Source organism: Amblyomma mixtum, chromosome 3, assembly GCF_055824585.1.
Source record: "Amblyomma mixtum isolate Tamu chromosome 3, ASM5582458v1, whole genome shotgun sequence".
Classification (NCBI taxonomy): domain Eukaryota; kingdom Metazoa; phylum Arthropoda; class Arachnida; order Ixodida; family Ixodidae; genus Amblyomma; species Amblyomma mixtum.
The window spans coordinates 79,254,635-79,277,061 of NC_143014.1; the positions used below are offsets into that span (position 1 = coordinate 79,254,635).

Here is a 22,427-nt window from a genome sequence, read left to right on the forward strand (position 1 = left end):
GCACTGCAGACGCCTTGTGCGGACACGTTCGGTCTGTTGTCCGGGAAGAACTCCAACAGTCCCCAGTCCCGTCTTCCCCAGGTTGCCGCTGGCAGCACTGGCCGAAGTCATCAGAAAAGAGGTGTGGCAGCTTGCGTAGGAACCTCCTGTCCCTGACGTGCCGCCCCGTTGCGACGACAGATGCACATACGCAACCGTTGTATGCCACACATCTGGCTATGGTTACATTACTCCGATGCCTGCCGTGAGCAATATCGACCCATATCACGCTACTGCACTTGCTCTGGCTGTGTCACATCCTCGAAAGTCAGATTCGTGGCGTACGTCGGACCGTAGGCCTCTCTGCTACTACTGTGGGGAGGCTGGTCATCTCTACCAAGCATGTATGTACCGCCAAGTGGGTTTCCGCGATTTCCGACCAGAGGTACCCTGTCCTTGAAACGGCGAAAGACCCTATGAGGTTGAACAGCACCTCTGCACACGCCAGAACCCTGTCTACTCCAGAAGGCGCGTGTCCCGTTCACCTTCACCTCTCCGCTACCGCGCTTCCAGCCCCAGACAGAACAACTCCGCTGGACGTCGTTCACCGAGTCAGCGTCGGGATAACTAACACCAGTAACCTATGGAGGCAAGGCCGCTGACATCGGGACGTGTCAAGATCCTCCATTGCGAAACTCTCCCATCGATGACACCTGGACAGAGTCAGGAATCCTCCATTGCGAAACTCTCCCATCGATGACACCTGGACAGAGTCAGGAGGCGACAGTATCCGATATGCTGCATCTGATTAGTGCGCAACTACTGACGACACTGAGGTTACTGCGCTGCTTGATACCGGTGCTGATTATTCTGTAATGAGCAGTGCCTTTACTCAAGAACTTTAGAAGGTTCTGACACAGTGGACAGGGACCCACATCAGCACTGCTGGTAGCCATCTAATTCCCCCTGTGGGCATGTGCATGGCTAGAGAGGCATTCGTGTTTTCACATACGTTGGTGAATTTGTTGTACTTCCCGAGTGTTCTAGAAACTTTATCCCGGGCATCGACCTCCCGCAGGCTAATGACGCTGCGATTGATTTTCAAGACGCACGCGTCATGTTCTCTACCACGGCCTGCTTTGACTCCCCAGATATTTGCAGCAATGCTCTGCGCATCGTCAAGAATGACGTCACGTTGCCACTATGGTGCAGTGTATTGGTACTCATGCGGACTGACCTATTTCACGACTACAAGGGCCTGGTGGACAGCCATACTCCACTGCTGCTTGAGCGGGGACTTGCCGTTACCAGAGGTCATGCCGAACTACGTGACGGCCGTACCCATGTCCTCCTGACTAACTTTGCAAACAAAATCCAGCACCTCGTAAAAGGTACGGCTGTCACCTTCCTCCACAACGTTGCTAAGTTCCCAGGTTTGTCCACCATGAGAGGCAGCCAACTTCTTCCTCAACTAAAGCATGGTTACTTCATCATCTATAAGTGCAAGTATAAATATTTCAATGTCACTTGTGAATCTATAGAAAAATAAAAGAACCGTTATATGGCATTGCCAAATGCTACCAAGAGAGAGTAGTAATGTTTATCAAGAAGCACCAAAAGTGCTCTGCAACTAGTCATTGCCTATCTTGATGAGTAGTGCAGCCGACATGAATTTGGAGAAGAACCAGGGACTGCCACTACTTTACAAGACACTTCTCATCATGGGCCATTTGCACAACACTATGCAAGATTCAAGAATGCAATAGTAGTTGTCCAGCCTACTTTATCAAAATAAAAACAACCATCCATTGATCACTAATGAGACAGAGCAAAAATCACACACTGATGCTGCATCAGGCTATCATGTGACAAGAAGCCAGCATCTGTACATTGCTCCACTCCACAACCAAGCTCTGTGATGATTGCAAGCCAAATTCACTCTGAACACACCCCAATCAAATGATCCCATATGGTTTTGAGATCAGACATGTGTATCAAAATGCGGAGTGCCATTCACTAGAAGATGCTGTTGGCATGGAAATAAAAAACAAGCCCTACAAAAAAAAAAAAAAGGCCACACAGCAACGCATTCAGCAACCAATGAAAGGCAACTAACTTTTGGTGACCCACATGGCTGGCTTAGTGGCAAGTGTGCCAAGCGAGGTGCTACAGCTGGATGCATCAGCACTTGCAGTGAAAGGCAATTAGTGCTCATTCCAAGTAGTGGTAGAATAGACAAGCTAGTGAGGATGTGCTACTGGTTTTTTGTTGTCATCTTGTATTTAATGCCAATAGGGTGGGAACCTTCTTAGATACCACATAGCACAGATACACAAAACTTTACAAAAAAATAAACTTCACTGAACATGTACTACAAAATGGTTAAATGTAAACATTCACATTCAGTCTTTTTCCAACTATGACCAATATTATTAATTATGCCATCTTGCTTCTGCTGCAGTAATACTATTAGAAGCATTCTCATGACCCCACTAACTCCAGCCAAAATTCCTGGTGCGACAAAAAGATGTGGCAGCAATGCCACATGTCACGGTGCACCACTGCAAAGTTTTTTTGTTCTTTTTTTTTTTGTGAGCCATATTGCAATATTTCAAAATTTTTAACCTGTAAATACACATGCACATGTTTGTTCCAAAGTATGACAAGGTCGAAGCAGGGCACTAAGTGACACATTTCCCAAAATGATATCGTTACTCTGAAATCTTGTTCACCATTCACTCAAAGCATGTGATAAACTGAAGTAAGAAAAGAATATGGCCTTGTTGATGTGTTGCATGTAAAAGCTACTGAGCCTGCCTGCCTGAGTACATCATAGTAATGGCTAAACACAGGCTAATGATAACCAAGCTGGAGAGTTCAAATAATTGCATTCAAGCCACTAAATATCCAAATTTCTAGCCATTTCTTTAGTGCCCAGAAAAAAAATTTGCTTAAAAAAAAAGACAACGCTATTAAGGCAACACCATCAGGTGTTCCGTTTGCACTCAGTGAATTCTAGCTGAACTTTTTCCTCCACCTCCAGTAATGAAAAGGGCAAAATTCTGAGTTTTTTTCTAAGTACTAAATTAAGCTGCTTTTACTTATATAACATGACCACCAAAAACTGTGCATTAGTTTCACCCCTGAAGCCCGTGAGCAATGCCTTTATGTTGGTTCTTCCTTAGGTGAAACGATAATAAACCAAATGTATACATAGCTTTTTAAAAAACATGAAGCAAAGAAAATCAGAGAAATATCTAACGCAATGACCTTTTTAACTACAGCACCCACTGTGTGCCAATTAATGCACTTGCTCTTTCAACCCACAATGTGCACTGCACTGCCCTGTTTTGCTGACATACACAGTACTTGTGTGCAACCTAGCATTAAGTGCGATTACTTCCAATATATTTTCTGCTGCAGATGCCTTTAAATTTTAAGCATACCAAATACCACACCCTCGACAGCACTAATACTAACAGAAGCGACACACTCATCCCCTTCAAACTTCTTGAGCCACTGAAGTCCCACAGTTAAGCATATGTGTTACAGCAATGTTAACTTTATGATGACCACAGTAATTACAGTTGCAAGATTCCTAGTGTTAGAAAGATGAATACTTGCTGAAGCACCAAAATTATTTTGAAGGTCTTGTTACATTTATCCCTTCTCTACCTTCCTTACCCTAGCTGGGCCCCCAAGCCAACCCTTTAAAAAAAAATCTTCCCTCTTTATCTCCAACTTAATTTTGTTTTTGTGAGGTACCAGAGTTCAGTGGAAACATTTCTGCAGGTACTATTACACCTGAAAACATAACATAAGTGTTCAAGAAAAAAGGAAAAAAAACGTCACACGATGCAACAGACAGAGAGGCACAAAAAGATTTGGAGCACCACAATAGGCCACGAACCTTTGGCATCGATGTCATTAAAGTGCAGTGAATGTGGTCCTTCAGATGGAAGAGAGAAAGAGAACGACATGAATGAAAACTGAGAAATGTGCAGAAACAACAACCTTGCACTTCATCTTTGCACATCAACAAAATTTAAAAAAGAAAACAGAAGTGCTAGTGAATATGCATACCTTGCATAAAAAAAAAAAAGAAATTCCTCAACACGAAGGGCGCATTCAGATTAGCTACATTAGACTGCGTAGGTTATTACGTAACAGTAAGTTTAAGACACTGTATGCATGTGCTCAAGAAAAGCCATTGATATAGAGCAAGTGTGGTCCACTGGAACAAGCCTGGCGCTGTTTAGTCACATCAAAGGTACCCATTGTGCAGTGGATCTGTGTGCCAACGTGACCAACTCATACTTTCGGCTAATTTAAATGCACTACATACCTTCACATGCATACAGCCTATGAAAACTTGTTAGCATTAAACACATGTCTCCTCTACTGCAACTGCTGCGAGTTATAGATGATGCTCATTCAAATGCTCATAGGATTATATCTAGAAAAATAGAAATTAGAAGTGAAGCTAAACATAATATACATTATTAACGATATAATTTAAAATAAAAAGAAAAATTTGCAGATAAAACTGGAAGGGCTTAGGTTAAAGGAAGTTCGTGATCCATTGCACCTAAGAGAGCAGAAAAGACACACACAGAAGAACTGCGTTCTAGTCATTCTTCCGTCCATTATTCTTTTCTGCACTGTTTGGTACAAGACAAAATTGTTACTTTGGGAATGCAATATATTTTGAAAATGTGCCTAATGCTGCACCTGAAAGTTGCATCACAAAAAAAGTACTACACAATGGGCACCGAACCAACGTTTAATCAGTACCCATTTTGTGGCAGCGCAATCACTTGCAAGTCTGGCAGACACCACAAATGCGACACAAAATTATGAAAACCACTAAGAAGGCAAACAATAATAGCATGTGAGCAGTGTTCAAACCACTTTCTGCATATACATATGTCAACAGGAAAAACTAAACTCAGTTTGCACTTTCAAGAGGTAGAATAAAAACTGTGCACTGTTCAGAATATTCATAAAAAGCCATTATAACATTTGATTAGTGTACATTGCTACCTCTGAAACCTCAGGCCTCTGCCTGACTATCAGATTAATTTGTAGAATGTGGTCAACTCGGTACCTTCTGGATAATATGAGGAAATGATTATATCACTCTTTTTGTGTTGTCTTCTACCACTGTAACGGCTCCTTGGCCAACAGTATTCATAAAAAAAAAACAAATGTGCTTGAGCATTAGGCTATCCCAAAAATAATTTATGTAACCAGGTGGTCATGGTGCAGTAGTCATGAACAGATTGGCAACAAAACATTCCTCTTCAATACGAAGGAGTCACGGTCAATGCCAGTGATTTGCAGACACACTGCTAACTAAGATGTAAGGAATTCTCAGTGTTACTTAAAAAGTTTCACACAGACGCTTTTCCCTCCATCGTGATTCTTGGGCAAGAAAGAACTGCATCGTACTGAATTGAATACAACAAACAAGAAGAGGACAACACAGAGTATTATATCTGTTATGCTTTCCTTGTTTGTTGCATTTACTGCATTCCTCTTTCGCAGCGTCCCCTTTTCAATCAGCAAGGGAAGTGGTGAGTTCTTTATAGGATTGTAAAAGTGCTCAACAGATGAAGATGCAGAAAGGACACACAGTGTGTGTTCGCCTTCCTACGTTTTAATCTTTTGAGTGCTTTTACAATCCCATAATGCACAACCAACTAGCCCAAACACTGCCACTGCTGGTTAAGTTATGAGAAGAAAAAGAAGAATAGGAAGTGACAAGTGAAACCAGCTAGAACTTTCTTTGCTGCTAGGTCTGCTAGAGCATAGCACTACATATGATAAAAGAAAAATGCTTTTAACAAAGCTTTCGCCTGATCAAGCCATCTAAACATCTTGCATAGACAAAGGTCACCACATGCAAATGAAAGATATTGTAGATGCCATATTACAATGCTAAATGCAGTAAATGCTGCTGAGACAGATGCTCCTATCATAGAAGGTGTGACAGGTATTTGAGAATATGCATTATAGATGACAAACCATCCTACACATCGTAGTTACAAATCCTTTTTTGCTGCAGGTAAGCAGTGCAGAACTTCGGCTAACTTAGGAAATGAAGAGGCATGCAGTCATTGTCTCCTTGACTGCAGGCCACCCCATTCAGAAATCCTTACATTCTTGAATGTGGTCCGGTCATTTGTTTTTAGGTACGGAAAGAATTGGAGGCTGCAAGGGTGACATGGACGCTGCTTCCCACAGGAAATGACGTTGCCGGCATTCTAAAACTCTTATGACACCGCAATTAATCAGTCGCGTCCCAGGTATCAATTATGAGGACCCTTGCCAGGGAGGTGGAGGTTGATGAGGCTACTATGAGACATGTTGATTATCAGGACCTTTGGTACAAGTCTCATGCTAGGCGGAGAGGACAATTCTTGCCCGAGAAAATCAAGGACAGCCACCTAACCAGAGCAAAGTGCCGCCGGAACAAACTCCAGTGTCAGTGCCGTTGGTTACACAGTTGTGAATCCAGGGATTACTGCTATAGCGCATGAGCGACTGTACATTTTCATCAAGGCTCCATACAATCTCACAAAGCCCACACAACTGCAGAATGAATGGCCAAAAATCTCCATGACCATTCTGCTCCGAACAAGTGGCCCCCTAGCTCCCCAGACTGTCAAGCCACTGGACTACCGCATATGGGGCGTGGTTGTGAAGAGTCCAATAAGCACCCACAAAACAACACTGCGGTTATCAGAGGAGCTGTTGTTGTTGAAACATCTAACATTCCGAAGACACATCACTGCCTGTGTTTTGTTTTGACAGCTGTTAATGCTGCTGATGTCCGTTTCATTGAATGATGTTGTTGTTTATTGTGTGTATCGCAACTTGTACAAAACATTTGAAGGTTATAAATGATCCATCTGCAGTCATTGTGTCTGCTTGCATGTGGACGTACCTTTGTGCTCAAATACTTGGCACACCCTGTATTTAAGTGCCTCATAAACTTGTCTTTCTCTGAAAACTATTACAAGATACAAATAGGCAGTTATATTTATACTGGCAAAGAGATGACATTTCAGAAAAGTTTATTTCCATAAATAATTGCAGCTTTTGCTCACCAGTTTTTTTTGTTTTTTTTTAATTTCATGACAATGATCTGTGGTTTGAAGCCCTATCAGAGTCAACAATACAGTAAAAAAATGCATAATGAGAAACAAATAATTAAGCACTATCCCTAAAACTACAACTCATCTTTCCTTTTTATTTTAACTGTGGTTAAATAAAGAAAAATCCAATCGAGCAATTTTTTTTTTTCTGTCCCACCTCGTCAATCATCACAGTGTAAATTTTGAGTACATTTAAGTAAACCACAACTGACGGAACATTTCTGCAAAAGCTAGCTTGAAAACAGTAGTAATTGCCAGCTGAGCTACAGGGCATAAAGAGCATTTATTTTGCTTTTAACTCCAGCTTCCATCTCAGATAAGCTTCTATCTCTTGATGTGATTAAACTTTGGAGAATTTATAAGTCCCATGCACTCGTTATAATCTTGACATTCTACTGAAATGCTCATAGCTAAAAACTGAGTAAATACACCAGCCAGGTGTGTTTACTCAAGTATGGCCGAGTACTGTGATACCATGGTCAGGAGAAAGCTAACTCGTTTATCTGCTCCAGAGGTTGATTGGTTGGTAAAAACTTTATTGGAGCCACTTCAGTGGACCAGGTGAGGGAGGGTGAAGGGGGAGGGGGATGACGAGGACGGTGACGGAGGTCATTAATAAAATTAATCCATACTCATATGAATGCGCCAGAATGATTAGGTGTTTTGGGTGCCTGAAGTTTTGTGCGAAAAATGAACAAGTTTGTACTGCTGCTTTGACATCACACCTTATTTAAGCTTTTTTTTTTCACTAACGCTACTGATGTGCAGCCTTCTGATTTTGCAGCATTTATTTATGAATAAAATTAGTAATGTTTTGTTTTTACTGTTGTTTTTGTTCCCGCATTAGTGTATATTTTGGTGTTCAATAAAACTGCTCCACCTATGACAAAGGTGGTGTTTATCACAAGCTCATAGTCAAAGAAACTTTGAGATCGCCAGTCCAAAGTGCACAAATAGCTATACCCACAAACACGCACCACTCGGCCTGATGTCAAGACCTGTGCAATGAAAACTAAGTCTTTTATCTCTGCTGGCCCATTTGCTTCCTTCAACCTGGTTCAGGGCAAGGCATCGCTCTGGCAGCAGCTGCTGCCCTTTTTCTTGAATGTGCCTAAGAGCCATGTAGCACAGGATACCCTCTTTAAGCATTTTGGCAAGCCACTTCCGTTCAGTCCCACTTGGTCTTGCCAGGAGCGGCATTTAGAGCACAGCAATTTCCCAAAATTTCTGCCCGTGAAATGCAGCTTACAAACAGGTACAGGCTTCAAAGATGCACAAATTTTCCGATTTCTTTCAGTAGACCTTGCTCAGCCACCACTTTTAATCTCATTTTCACTAAAACTGTTTCGATTACCTGAGCGAAGAAGGATACAGAAAGAGACTCACAAGGCAATAAAAATTTGCAAAAAATTTGTTAAAAAAAAGATAAAAGGTAGCAGTAAGATAATATTTAAAGGGACAGCAGTCCTTTAAGGCAAACTCTGCTGAACTGAATTACATGATACAATGAACACCACAGAGACTGTAATGAGGGAGTAATTACTCCCTTATTACAAGTGTACTCCACCTTGGAGGACTCCCCTAAACATCTGACCTCAGAGACTGTTTACCTTCTCCCTGAGTTGTGCACAGTAGTTAAAACACTTGCTTGCAGTTATCCAAGCACACAATGAGTGAGGTTGTGATAAACTGAGGTAATGAGGTTGAGACAATATAATGGTAGACTGCAAGTGGGTTCAGAGAGACATAGTTAAGCAGGCTTTGCTCTTCAAGCACAGTAAAAAATTTTTCGTGGGTATGAGGGTTGTGAGAAGCCCTCAACAACCATAGGGCACATGCCCTACAACTAAATTAAATTAAATTAAATAGGCAGCCGTCATAAGAAAATCCTAAAACCTAAACCCAAAATAGATGGTTGACTGCAGCCTCCCTTTAGTATTTGTGAAATTATCTTTCCAGAGTGCTTGAGAGTTTTGTTGCAAACTCTATACATGCTTACTACATTTCTTGGTTCACTAACAGGTATTACTTGCTTGTATACATTTGTATATTTCAAGAGCTTCTGTTAAGCTAAGCTCATAAGCTCAAGGTCCTGCAAGGTTTGTCTCAAAGAGAGTATATTATAAGCCTCATGTATGAAGTGAGTCCATGTTGATAAATATATCAGACATGCAGATTTTATGAAAAAAAAAAGGCACTGTTAGGAAAGAAATAGTGCAAAGGTAGGTATTCATTATGACTAGACAGACTATTTGATGTAAGAACAATCATACTTAAACCACAAGCATGAAAACAACTAAAACGAAGCCCCAATCAAGTAGCCATGTGTGGCAGGCTTAATCATGGCATGTAAAATCATGACACCACTCTCAGGGTTTGAATCCAATTGCTGAAATGTGAAACACACATTTGTTCATTTAAGTTACAAGTTTATTGGCCAAAAAAAAGACAGCTCTCCATACCAAACAGACATGAATGTAATGGTAAAGAGCCCAACTATTTTACTAAAAAAAAAAAAAAAATACTCAAAAGATTAGATGTCCCTTTAAAAACAACCCCAAAACTTTTAGTTTTGTGTCTGCTTTTCAATTAAACAGCTTACTGCTAAGGGAACAAAAAACTATGAACAGAGAATATCTGATGACTTTCACCTGCCCCTGTGGTCAAGTATTTAAGTGCGGACAAAGTGGAATTGTGATAAGAAGCATATTTTTAAGCAGGCATGCCATGCGAAGAAGACGCCACATAAGAGGAATTCTCTCTGCACTTTATATTTTATTCTTCTTCTTTTGACCCACCATAATATTTGTACAGCAACTGCAGATTACAGAAAAATAAAAAATGCAACCAAAAATGGAAGCAAGGTGGCTCAGCTACCTGCCAGATGGCACAGTTATATGTAAGAGCTTTTTGTATGCTTATAGAGTAGACTACCACAGGCGGAAAAAAACCCGAACAAGGTTTGTAAAACCTCGTTGTGCGTAGGTGAAAGAACTAAAGAAAAAAAAAATGCTTTGATCCTGGCAAAAGAACCCAAGATTATTAGATACCAGTGACTACATTCAAATGGTGTGGCACGAAAATAGCCAACGTTTGTGTGCAGAGCACTGATCAGAGAACAGTTTCTGGAACAGCCTGCCTAGTGTAGCCAGTGTGTCTGCAATACTACAATACTAAAGGCTTGCGAGCTAAATGGTTCGGTAAGGTCTACTTTTGCCGACAAACATAACTTATAATGTGAAAATCGTGGAATAACAAAAACCGATAATTAATTCAAACAGCCATAATGCGTTCGAATGTGCAGTCATGAAAAAAAGTTTGCAGGATGTGCATGTCTCCTTATGCTCCTGCGCTGCTTCACCTCACTGTGCATATATATATATATATATATATATTAAACAAATTTTTGTTCATGACTACACAAGCTAATGCACAAAAGTCACCCAATATGTTTCCTTACCTGCGTTCCTCACGTTTTGTACGCAGTTGTTCCTGTGTGGTGGTAAGCTGTTGGCGTAATGCTTGCGCTTGCTGCACGTCGCCTCGGCGTTCGCTCTCTTCCAAAGCTCGGCCCAATTCACGGCTCTCATCCCGCAGGCGCTGAATGCACACATATGCTTCATCTTCTTCCTGTTGGTACAGATCACCTTGTTAAAAAAAAAAAAACTACCCCAAACTTACTATGCCACAGAAATTCTATATAATTCTTGGCGTCTTTCAGGGCTAGACGAGAATGGCAATCTGGGCTAGCTGGTGGTAATTCAATATGGCGGATAAACAGTACCCGAAGAACGCAGAAAAAAGGAACACACAGGGAAGAGGACACGGTGCTGCGCTCACAACTAAGGTTTTATGGCAAAGAAAGTGGAATATATAAAGCTGGCCACCTATGCCACAAGAAAACAGCAGCAATAACAGGAGATACAACATCTAATGTGTGAAGCTATCAATAAAAGTGCACTCGTTCATATGCATTGACAAAAGTGGCTCGATAACACACATATTTTTGCGTACTGGAAATAACAAATATGCACTTGCCAACAAATTCTTCAAAAGTCCGTCAAACGCTGGACTATATTTTTTGTGTGTGTGTGCGTCATTTAATGATCTCACCATACCCTTTCTTCTTCCACAGTAAGCTTCCGCTTCCTTTCAGGGTGACTACCCTCCGGGTGGCTCCTGCAGCAACCACCCACCAACTGCACCTTCTTACCATACACTCCTCCTTCCAGAGTGACTACTGTCCGGATGGTTCCCGTGGCAGCCACCCACCAACTGCACCTTGCACTCTTGCCATACCCTCCTCCTTCCATGGTAACCACCTTCCAGATGATTCCAGTGGTAACCACCAACCAGTTACAGATTCCTCCACACGTCATACCCTCCTCTATCCATGGTAACCACCCACAGGGTGGATCCCAAGGAAACGCACCCACTGGCTATGCCGACAACCACAGCTATAAAGCGAAACCAAAGAACAGGAGCTTAACAGCTGTCGCCATAAAACAAGCAGCATGGTTCAGAGAAGCAAGGCATTCTGATGATATTCTAGCGAAAGAAAACAAGTGGTCTTGTGCAGAGCACAAAGAGTGTAAACCAAATAGCCAGACTCCTGTTGAAGCTACAGAGTACATATAAGGAAAGAAATGCGGCTGTGAGTGGCAAAGATCAGATGCAGTCAACAAGTACAAAAACTTGCAGATATAAGTTAGGCATGTTCGTTTAGCATAGGGTGGAGGTAAAAGCAGAGAACTGGTTGAGGTCTTTCCCATGCAGTGAGTCTCAGTCAGCCGATGTTAAATGCAGGTTTTTGTAAAAGAAGTCCTAGTTCTACTAGCACCTGAAATATACACTCATGTTCCATAGGACATATCAATCTTGTCAATCCAAGTAAGTGAACTGCTAGTGGAGCACAGAATGTTATGATGGCAATCCTGTTTCTAAGAACTTCCTCATTCATGCAAGCTAAAATTTATACTGAATTCAATAAGTTGGCCTTCTAACAACATGTCTGGAATGTTCTTTGAATGCCAATTCTGTAAATGACCATAAAGCAACAGTGCCATTTCATAGTAAGTGAACAAGTATATATGTCTTTTCAAAAGTGTAGCTGGCAATCTTTGCTGCATGAGTTTGTAACATTCAATTGCCCTACTTTGGGTTTAGCTCAAAGAGTTAGGAAATTATTTCTGTTTGGTTCAGATCCAGCTCATGCAAAAGAATTCTGAAACAGTTCACTCACAACTGCTCAGCCAACATTATTTTACCTTACTGGAACAACGTCACAGCCTTCCATTGAATCCATTACTTATTTCACTTCTCGAGCTACACCATGCTCACTAGCATTCCACATGGTCATCAGCAGTTTTGATGTTTGTTTACATTTAAATTAATGTTCAACTGTAGCAATTGTGCAAAGAACTGTTGGCTCCATATCACTGCAGTGAAGTACACTCAACTACAATTTATGCAATTTACTTTTTGGCAATTCTTTGAAGTTCCCATTCTAAGTGCACCCAAAAGAAGGAGGGACAAGAGAAGAGGAGATCCTTACTCGGAGTAAACATGCATACTGAGGCCACAACGACAACATAAGTCACAGCCAGGAGGAGTGCTCGTATAAATACTGTCACTGTAACACTTGCCTTAGTTGCATGGGTCTCAAGGTGCACCAACAGAGATGCCAGCTCAAGCTCTTCACTGTACTCATTCTTCAGAGGAATGCTGCGGTAACCTATAGAAACATTCAGCCACCAAAGGTAACTTCCTATTTAGAATGTCACACTTTCTGCACTGTGAACCCAAAGTTCCAGTATTGCTAGTTCACTTATGATAAACTCCTTGTTATATAATCATTTGGAACAAATCCCTTTATTGCATTGATGCTCACAAAGTGCTGCATAAAAAATGTCCTTTCACAAAAAACTTCTGGAAGGGGAAGGTGCTAGCACACAGGCTATGTCAGCAATTCATCAACCTCAAGATCACCCGAGAAAGCAGTTATATTACAAATGCCTGCAATACATGGCACCACTGACAGCTGTGTGTCCTGGCTATCTTAAGTTTTCTGTTCAGCTGAAATTTTTAAAAAATAAACAAAAAGTAAAAAAGAACTGGCAGGCCACTCATTTCTGCCTATGGAAATTTGGCATTATGGAGAGGCAGAGGCTTTGCAATTCAAAAGTTACAAGAATACAAAGTTTATCCTGGCCAGAAGTTTAAGCATCATAGTAAGCTCATAAGCAAATGTATTCTATAGTTGACAGAGCTTCCAGCTACACCAGCATACTTTGTTTTTAACCCTTTATAAGGTGCAAGCTATATGCATGTCTCACACGCATACAAATGGTAAAACAGCACTCAGAATCACTCTAGCAATCGAATGACATCACTTTCAAGCCATTTAAACTACTGGTTTTGTAAGAAAAGAACTGAACACGGTTGCACCAATGGCTTCGTAAAAAGACCTAAAATGTGGTATATATCCTTACTTCAATCTTGTGGACATATTAGACAACTTGTATTAAAAATTGCTTCAAGAAGTACTACGAGGCAGTTGACTTAGCTCAAAATCTCAAAAATTAAAAATATTTTTTTCTTCCCCCGCCAAGATGGGCCTTGTCGAACAGTACACTCACACTTGTAAAAACGCACAGAACACCAAGGAGGCCTATTGGTGAAATATAAAAACGCTCTGAATGGCTTCTTTGATAGTTAGTACTAGTATTCTGCAAGCAAAAATATGACATGTAGATACATCGTTCTGTTTTCCGGCACCTGAAGCAAGTGGGACATGTGTCCTCCTGATGCAGAAAGAGTTAAAGGGGACGCGCGGCTTTCAAATCACAAAAATTGACCAAAAAAATCTATATTTTGAAAATCACTATCTGCTCATAAGCCTGGTTGTCTCCGCTGTTCTGCAAGTTTCATTGCTGAAATCCCCCAGGCCGTACTCTAAAAAAATTGTTATGTGAACCAAGGGTCCATTCTGGTTTTCTGACCAGATGCTCACCTTCTGGAGCAGATTTCTTCAAGACTGTTTCGTCTATTTTGACCCCGTTTGTTTTGTTGCACCCACAGATATGGTTGGTTTATGGTTGGTTTATAGGGTTTAACGTCCCAAAGCGACTAAGGCTATGAGAGACGCCATAGTGGAGGGCTCCGAAAATTTAGACCACCTGGGGTTCTTTAACGTGCACTGACATCGCACAGTACACGGGCCTCGAATTTCTCCTCCAAAGAAATTCAACCGCCGCGGCCAGGATCGAACCCGCGTTTTTCGGGCCAGCAGCCGAGCACCATAGCCACTGAGCCACCGCGGCGGCGCACCCACAGATATGTGATGGCAATCTTGGTTTTTCATTTTGATAAATTGTACATCTTTTGGTGTGGCATCTTGTTCATAGTTTAGTCTATGCCAACTGCTTTGCAAAGAATGAAAACAAAAATATTTTTGTTGTGAAAAAAAAAAAAATCGAAGATTGTTGTCAGTGAACATTGAACCAGTCTTCTACCACATTTTGTCAAGTCTGCAGGCTTTCTGAAGCAAGGTGTGGAAGGAAAAAACGTGTAGAAAAAAAAATGTTCTTCAGATATAATGCTGAAATATTGTGCACTTAAGGGTGAAAGCATTACTAGCGTGCAGGTAATGTTTCATCACAGTCCATTAAAGAATAAGAAGGTTGGTGTTCAAAGCCATGTCCCCCCTTAATGTAAGCCCTGGTCTCCTCTCTCGTGGTTTACTTCAAGAAGAGAAATACATAGCCAAGTGTCACATGTCATAAGCCACAGCGCTCACTGCTCACTACAAGAAGCACATAACACACGCACCTAAGAAACCTGAATCGAGCAAGAGTTGGTGTTTGTGGCTAGAAACAATGTTGGTTACAAGACAGTAACTTGTTATGAGTAAAGCCTAGAGGAGTATACGGCTTCCTGCTCACCATTTGCACCTCTACACATTGTAATAAGGCACCACAGTGCACTGTGACCTACCTGTTCTCAAGCAGCATACTGGGTAAGTGACCTGACCGAGGAAATTGGGGTCACCAAACATATCCTCATCTTGCACTACAAAACGCAGAAGTGCCACACTTGGATTGCAGATGTCGAACATAAATGCCTCATTCCACACAGGGTTCAAACCATTGTCCGCTGAAAAACAAAAAGGAAATGAAAAAAGTATTACATCTAAATGTGTCATACACGTGTAAGTGTCCTACCATACAAGTGACAATCAATTTTACCAGCAGCTTGGAAAAATATTCACGGCAACAGTAATATGGGCAGAATGGGGAAAAATTGGTGAAGCAAGATGCTTCATTATACAGTGAAAGCTCGTTAATTCGACCCCCGTTAATTCGGAAAATCGGATAACTCGACGCGCACGCGAGGTCCCTACAATTATACATAGGAGTCTATGGGGCGAAACTCTCGTTAATTCGAACAAATTTTGCCGTGCGTCAGTTAATTCGACTCCACTCCGCCGCCCGCCAAGCCGGTGCCCCGAGAGCAAAAAGAAAAAAACACTGCCGCGAGCGGCGCTACAGTACGCTGATAGGCCATCTGTACGGTCATCATCGTCAGCAGCGTGAGAGAGGGCGAGGGAAGCGAGGTTAGCCATGAGGTTAGCGGCGGCCGAAGCGGCCTTCGTTTTGGCGTGTGTCGTCGTTTCCACGTGTTCTTGCTGCTACGATCCCAGTTATTAAGGCGGAAGCCTTTAATGTCTCATCGTTGTAAGCAGAAGTTGTCGACAGAAAATGTCACGCTTTTCAATTGGTGGAAACGGTCGTGACGTCACAGTGCGCGAATTTCAAACGGGGCCAATTGTACTTTGGCTAGTAACCATGCAACCAATTGAAGGGATCGTATAGTGATGCTCCAAGTAAGTGGGGCTGAGCTTAGTTAACTGCTTAATTACCCAATTAGCCTAATTAGCTTTACTAGTCAGGCCATATAATTAAATAAAACCGATTAAGAAATTGGTCGAGCTCAGGATTCGAACCCCGGTCTTCAGCGTGAGAGACGAGCATGCTATCCACTCCGCCATGCCAGCTCGATGGTTTGGAATGAACAATGGCGCGTCTAGTGAATACGATGTCTTCGCTCACTCTCATCCTCCTCCATTCCCTTCCGGCGAGGTTTAGGTGTCCACCGACAAATGAGAGGCAGATACATTTCCTTTCATCAAAAACCAATTTACCGACGAGCGAGGTGTAGAACCGAATGGGCGATGGCGTTCTATGGACTCCTTGGCAGCGTTGCAAGACGCTGTCGCGTTCCACTCTTAGCGGCGAAGCTTAACATCTTAACCACACATCAGTGACCACACTTTAGGTCAAAAAAATGCTCCCCTGAATTTTGTGAGACAGTTACTGCGTAATTTCCTTTCATTTTCTTCATTACGGCTCCTCTTTATCTATCTTCTTTCACTCCAACTTCCTCCCTTCCTGTAAGGTGCGGTTCAGGTGTCCACCGAGATGACAGAGAATTACTGCGCCATTTCCTTTCCTCAAAAAGCGTTGCGTTCAAAGGGCAAGGCATCGCGCCGAACGGGTGGTGGCCTTCCGTGGACTCCCTGGCAGCGCTACAACGCGCTGTCGCGTTCCACTCCTAAAGGCGAAGCTTAAGCGTCATTAATTAGCAGTTAATTAGTATTCATGTATTAATCAGTAATTAATCATTAATTAGTGATTTGTCATCACTTAGTAATTAGTACTCAGTTATATGTGACGCCACCAGTGCCACAGAAACAGCGAAGGTGGTGCGCAAAACGCTTCCGCCTCTACCCACTTTAGACAGTCAAAGTGCCCCCTGAATTTTTTAACCATAAGGCGGCGCCTTTTTTGGTAATTGCGCGCTTTGTCAGCGTGTTTACTGCGCTGCTTGTTGTTGCTGTTTTGTTGCGACTGAGAGAAGGAGGAAAAGAAATTGCACGGGCCTGCCTACTGGCTCAGCCGAGCTGCCACCGCTGCCGCGTGCAGATAGAGGAGAGTTAAAAGATCAGAGGAAAGATAAAGAGAAAAGATAAGATGCGCGATGCCGTCCCCTTCCGCGGACGTTGGCTGAAAAAACAGATAAGCGGCCGACGCCGCGCTGGCTTCCCCTCCTCCCCGCGCTGCTTTCGAATGGGTAGCGCGCAGTTCCTGCGCGCCTTGCCTTTGTGTCCTGTCAGTGGACCGAGGATGAAATAATTGAAGTGACAGGCGCTGACGACGATTCGTCGGAAGGTGACGATTGTGAGCAGTTGTCCCAAATGCTGAAGTGCACGGTTAAAGAAGCCGCAGAAGCCTTGTCCGTGCGGGAGGACTTCTGTGAACAAATCCCTGATGGTGCGTGTGCCGCGGAGCACCTGGCAGCTGTTAGAGCTATCGTAGTCGCTCAAATTCGCTCGAAAAAGCAGACAACGATAACAGATTTCTTTGCCAAATAAAGGTTACATCCTGTTGCGGCAAACATTGTTTTTTGGTGTTCATTCGATAATTCGACATTCGGATAATTCGACAATTTTTCGCGGTCCCGTCAGTGTCGAATTAACGAGCTTTTACTGTACAGCTGGACAGCTTGCTTGTTTCATGTACAAGTCAACAAAGCTGCTGTTAGGTAGGTTGACAAGCACAACATGTACCTTTCTTATGGCAATTTTCATTGGTCGATTTAGAACAAGGTGCCGAACCCATGCCAGAGTGACCAAATCTGCCACAGGGCAACCTAATGCTGATCGACCAGTGAAACACAAACATGCTCAAGCAGGCAGCCTGCCGGAAGCTCTCACGCACAACCAGTTCTGGAAGTTGGGCCTCGCATCTGTACGCACATTTTTGTTTAACGATGACCAGCAATCATGACACTGATAACACAGTTTAGTGGTACCTTGCACTTAGCTTGTGAAGTCTACCGCATTTCGCCACACCCAACGATCAATGACAACCAGAGCTGAACATCAGGAATGAGTGCGTGCCCTGCGTATGTGTGCATATTGCTTCGCCCACTGCGGCGTTGATGTAGCCAATGGTGTTTCGAACATTTATGGGGTGATTCAAGAAACATTCTTTAAATAAACGCTTCAAGAGAACATTAATTTCGCCACCATCACTGGCACTGGTCTCACAGCTCCTTCAACTGCTTTCCGAGTTTATCTGGGCCCTACATGTAATATCCTTGACTAGAGACTTTAGGGGTATATTGAAAAATAAAGAAAGTTAAAAGAAGCACGATTCCTCAGTGTGACGCCTCCGTCAGAAATGTAAACAAATGTCCAAGGTTAACTCGGCATGGCCATTCCTGAAGTGACAGCACTGCACCCTCGACGTTGTGGCTAAATCTGCCTCTGCTCGGCGGATCAAGAGAGGGTGCTCGGCAACGAAGTGAGCAGCTCTGAAACAACTGGTGGAACTTGCAAGTCCAATCCAGACTGACCAGTGGAATTTGCCATTAGAACACATAATTCAATCCCATTGTTGTATCAATAGCGCTTTATGGCCATGAAACTTATCGACCTTTACCTTGCTGCATGATTGGCTGCTGCTCCGGCTACAGGAGCAAAAGCGACAAAATGTTTTCCGTCTGACACTGAACTGAAAGAGACGTGGAGACGAGCCATCCCCCGAAAAGAAGTTGGTGGCTTCTGTTTTGATTGACCAAACGTGCGTGTCTGTGAGAGACATCTCGATCCCATGGAGATCGTTCCGCAGACAAGTTCACAGTGAATGGGAACGCTGCGCCGCTGCAAAGTGAGCTGCCCAAGCTTATGGCTTAGGCTATCCCTGGGTTACTGGAAGGGCTCCCACGATTATTAAACAAGACCAATCCATGTTCTTGGCCACCAAAAAAGCGCCATCATATCGCATCAGATGCTGCACAGCAGCAGATGCTTCAGATAACTCATTGCCGAATTACCCGGCCATTGACGATGCTACTGAAGCAGCTAATGACGGTGAGCATCGGTGTCAACACAGATAGCTTGCAAAGTGTCAATGCATCATAGGTTTAAATGCTAAAAGAAGGCGCTAACTGGAATGACATCTTTCTTTCATTTTTTTTTCCTAGCGACAGCTGTTAAGCACCCATACCTGGGTTTCGCGTTGTAGTAGTAGTATGCTGTAGTCGTCAACGTAACCAATGGGTGCGTTGCCACGGAAACCACTTGAAGGGTGGTTACCACAGAGGAATGCATAACTGGTGGGTGATGGTTACCAACAGAACTGACCAGAGGGTGGTTACCGCGGAAGGAGGAGGGTATGGCGAGAGCATAAAAAGGCACAACCAGTGAGCGTTGCCACAGCCAGCCGGAGGGTAGTTACCCTGGAAGGAGGAAGACTGTTACCGTGGGGGGTATGGCGAGAGTGGAGGAATCCCCAAATGGAGAATGGTTACCGAGGGAGGAGGAGGGCATGGCAAAAGCATGAAAAGGCACAACCGATAGGTGGTTGCCACAGGAACCAGCCGGAGGGTGGTTACCTTGGAAGGAAGAAGGATTGGTGAGAGCGGAGGAATCCCCAACCGAAGGGTGGTTACCGCGGAAGGAGGAAGGTATGGGGAAAGCGTAGAAATTCGTAACTGGAGGGTGGTTACTGCGGAAGGATCCGAGGGCGAGTGATGAGAAAAGCGCCTCCCAAGGAGAACTAGTCGAAAAGCGAGTATGTGTAGAAAACTAAAAAGAGCACTCCAGAACTATACAGATATGAAGTTTCTCTCATATTCTCTACCTCAATATATCATGAAATACAAATACCTTAACAGCTGTCGCTGAAACTTTTGTTATACAGTGGTAACTGTCTCGTGTCAATTTTTTCAGATGCAGCATGAAATACACATTCCTGTTTGGATTTAGCCAGCCAAAATGTAAAGCCGTGGCGCAAACCCGAGCTAAGCACAGATTTATATCACAGCTTAGCGACTGTATGCGCAAAATGCCTAGCCAGTGGAGGCAAAAAGTCGACCCACTAAGAGCTGCTAGATAGGCTTTCTTTTTTTGCTTTTAGTAGTATATGTAAATAAATTTTCCATTCTGTACAAGATGTTCACCTGTTCATTTAGAGCATGTACAACGGTGAAGACACAAGTTAGTTGCGGAAACATTTTATATCAGTATGTTCAAGACCGCAGTACTGTGCTGTAATGCGTACTAGAGCACGTCGCAATTCAGAACAGCATTACTAGATCAGGATTGGAGCAGTTAGCGGAGCCTTGCTGTAGCATTGTCACTTTACAAATAGTGGCACTCTGCTGGCAAAATGGCAAAGCTACGCCAGATGAAACGAACAATTTATAAGCTCAAAAGATGAAAAAATGAAAGTACCCTCAGCTGCGCCAAGTATCGCGAGAAAGGTCGAATGCACTGTTCTTCCAAAAGTTGACCGCTATGGTGCCATGCATAGCAGCAGACAGCGCAACGTTTTGACGCATTCGTTGGATAAAGTCACAAAGGATTAGCCTTGCATTAAACCTTCCATTAAAATCGCACGCCAGATAGCGACAAATGCACCACAGTATATGCAGTTTACTGTGAAACTTCCAGTCACGTCCACTGAAGCCAGGGAAGTGACAAGTGCAGCAAAAATCTAGTGGTGAGTGCCGTCCACTAACATGGACTTTGCCTTATCACACACTGCGCTGCGGGCACCTCTATGATGTAGCTTAATGATTACACCGCACATTTAAGCAATGTTTTAATGTACCATTAAGAATGAAAAGTCTCCATGCAGCAGCCAGACAATCCCAGGTAAACAGCCAGCCATCAGCCATAGCACTGCTTCTCGATATAAGCACCAAGTGGGCTAGGATTATGGAACTGTCACAGTACATCTGCTTCATTTTCACATAAGATATTACAAAAAGATGTAACAATAACCCAGGTGCAGAAGCAAGGTTATTGGCACAACCATATGGTGAACTGCCGGCACAATCTACCGCTCGCGGTTCCTCGATCAGCGGTTTCGCCCCTAGCAGCCGCTTTTGTCTGCAAACCAAACTTCAGCGGGAATTTCATAACCATTAAGACTATTGAAGAACTCTGGTTGTACCAAATGCTGTGAGCATCCCAGAATATTAGCAATGACACAGGACAAAAAGTAACAAGTACCCAGGCAGCCAAAGGTCTTTGAGCAAATGTGTGTGACATTCTACATGACTATCCTGCTAAAAATTCCAATAACTGCCACTAATACAGCCAAAAACAGAATATTTAACTGCAAAGTAAGGTGAAACAGAGATCACTAGAACAGCCATATTTTTGCCAAAGCTACATTACATAGTAATACATGCTTAAACTCAACGTACAACTTTTCCTGCCAAGCCACAAAGATATGGTATTTACAGCTTGAACAAGAAATCATGAAGTCGTTCATATTTATTCTGCATGCCCACTCTGAAAACAATTACATAACCAAATATATCTGCACCTGGTATTTTTGTTTGCCTATTTAGTCAGACAAATTTAGAAAGAAATCTGCTAAATTAAAGCAATATGACTAATTACATAAGTTGTTTTATAAAACGCTTTCAGACATCACCAAACAACGCCACTCTAAGTAATGGGCACATGTTAACGAGTCCCTAGTGGCCAAAAGCAATCCACAGCCCTCCACTAAAGCATGCTTCATGGCCTATAGTCTCTGGCACGGAAGAATTTATCCCACACTCTAAGTAATAATGAAACGTTCAATATCTTACGTATTGTTCCTGTTTTGTATCTACAGCTGTCATAGTCTGCTCCAACAATCTCTATTTCCACAAATGGGCTGACAATGCCTCGACCAGACTTCATTAGGTGACGTGCCGCAATGACCTGGAATACATCAGGACAAACAAAGAATTATAGCACAAGTAAACATAAGCATTCAGTTAGTATAGAGCTGCCTTGTAAAACATTACTGAATATCAGTACACAGTCAATCCCGGATATATCGCCACCACCACCTATCATAAGAGATCAAATCCTGTTACCAGTACACCATAAATAAAATAATCTCACATTAATATTAAGGTCAGTAGGTTTCAACTTCGGCAGCACAACGAGCAAAGCACTAGCTAGGCGAAAGTCACCGCTAGCCTGGGGTCTGCTAGGTTGGCTTCACCGCACGATAAAGCAGTGTGCCGAGTGCCGGCTTCCTCGCATGACAGCAGTGTCGTGTGAAAAATGAGTATGAGACTAAAGGCTACCCTGAAGCACACCCCACAATCTCCTTGTCAGCAGGCACCCAAAGTTGCACAGCCAACCGCTCTGCACGCGAAGGGCAATCACACAAGCACAATAAGGTGAAGCACCACTTCCAGGGGTGTGGCACG

At 43.0% G+C, this 22,427-nt stretch overlaps 1 protein-coding gene across 1 annotated transcript in view; it reads right to left on the minus strand.

Moving 5' to 3' along the window:
- sl (small wing phospholipase C gamma 1) overlaps nt 1-22,427 on the minus strand; it is a 105,356-nt gene that overhangs the window by 16,597 nt on the left and 66,332 nt on the right. The window contains exons 28-31 of the mRNA XM_089579843.1: nt 21,813-21,927; nt 15,135-15,293; nt 12,785-12,873; nt 10,600-10,769 (exon numbers count right to left, since the gene is read on the minus strand). Of these exons, the coding sequence (XP_089435969.1) occupies nt 10,600-10,769; nt 12,785-12,873; nt 15,135-15,293; nt 21,813-21,927 (533 nt within the window). The remainder of the gene's footprint in view (nt 1-10,599; nt 10,770-12,784; nt 12,874-15,134; nt 15,294-21,812; nt 21,928-22,427) is intronic.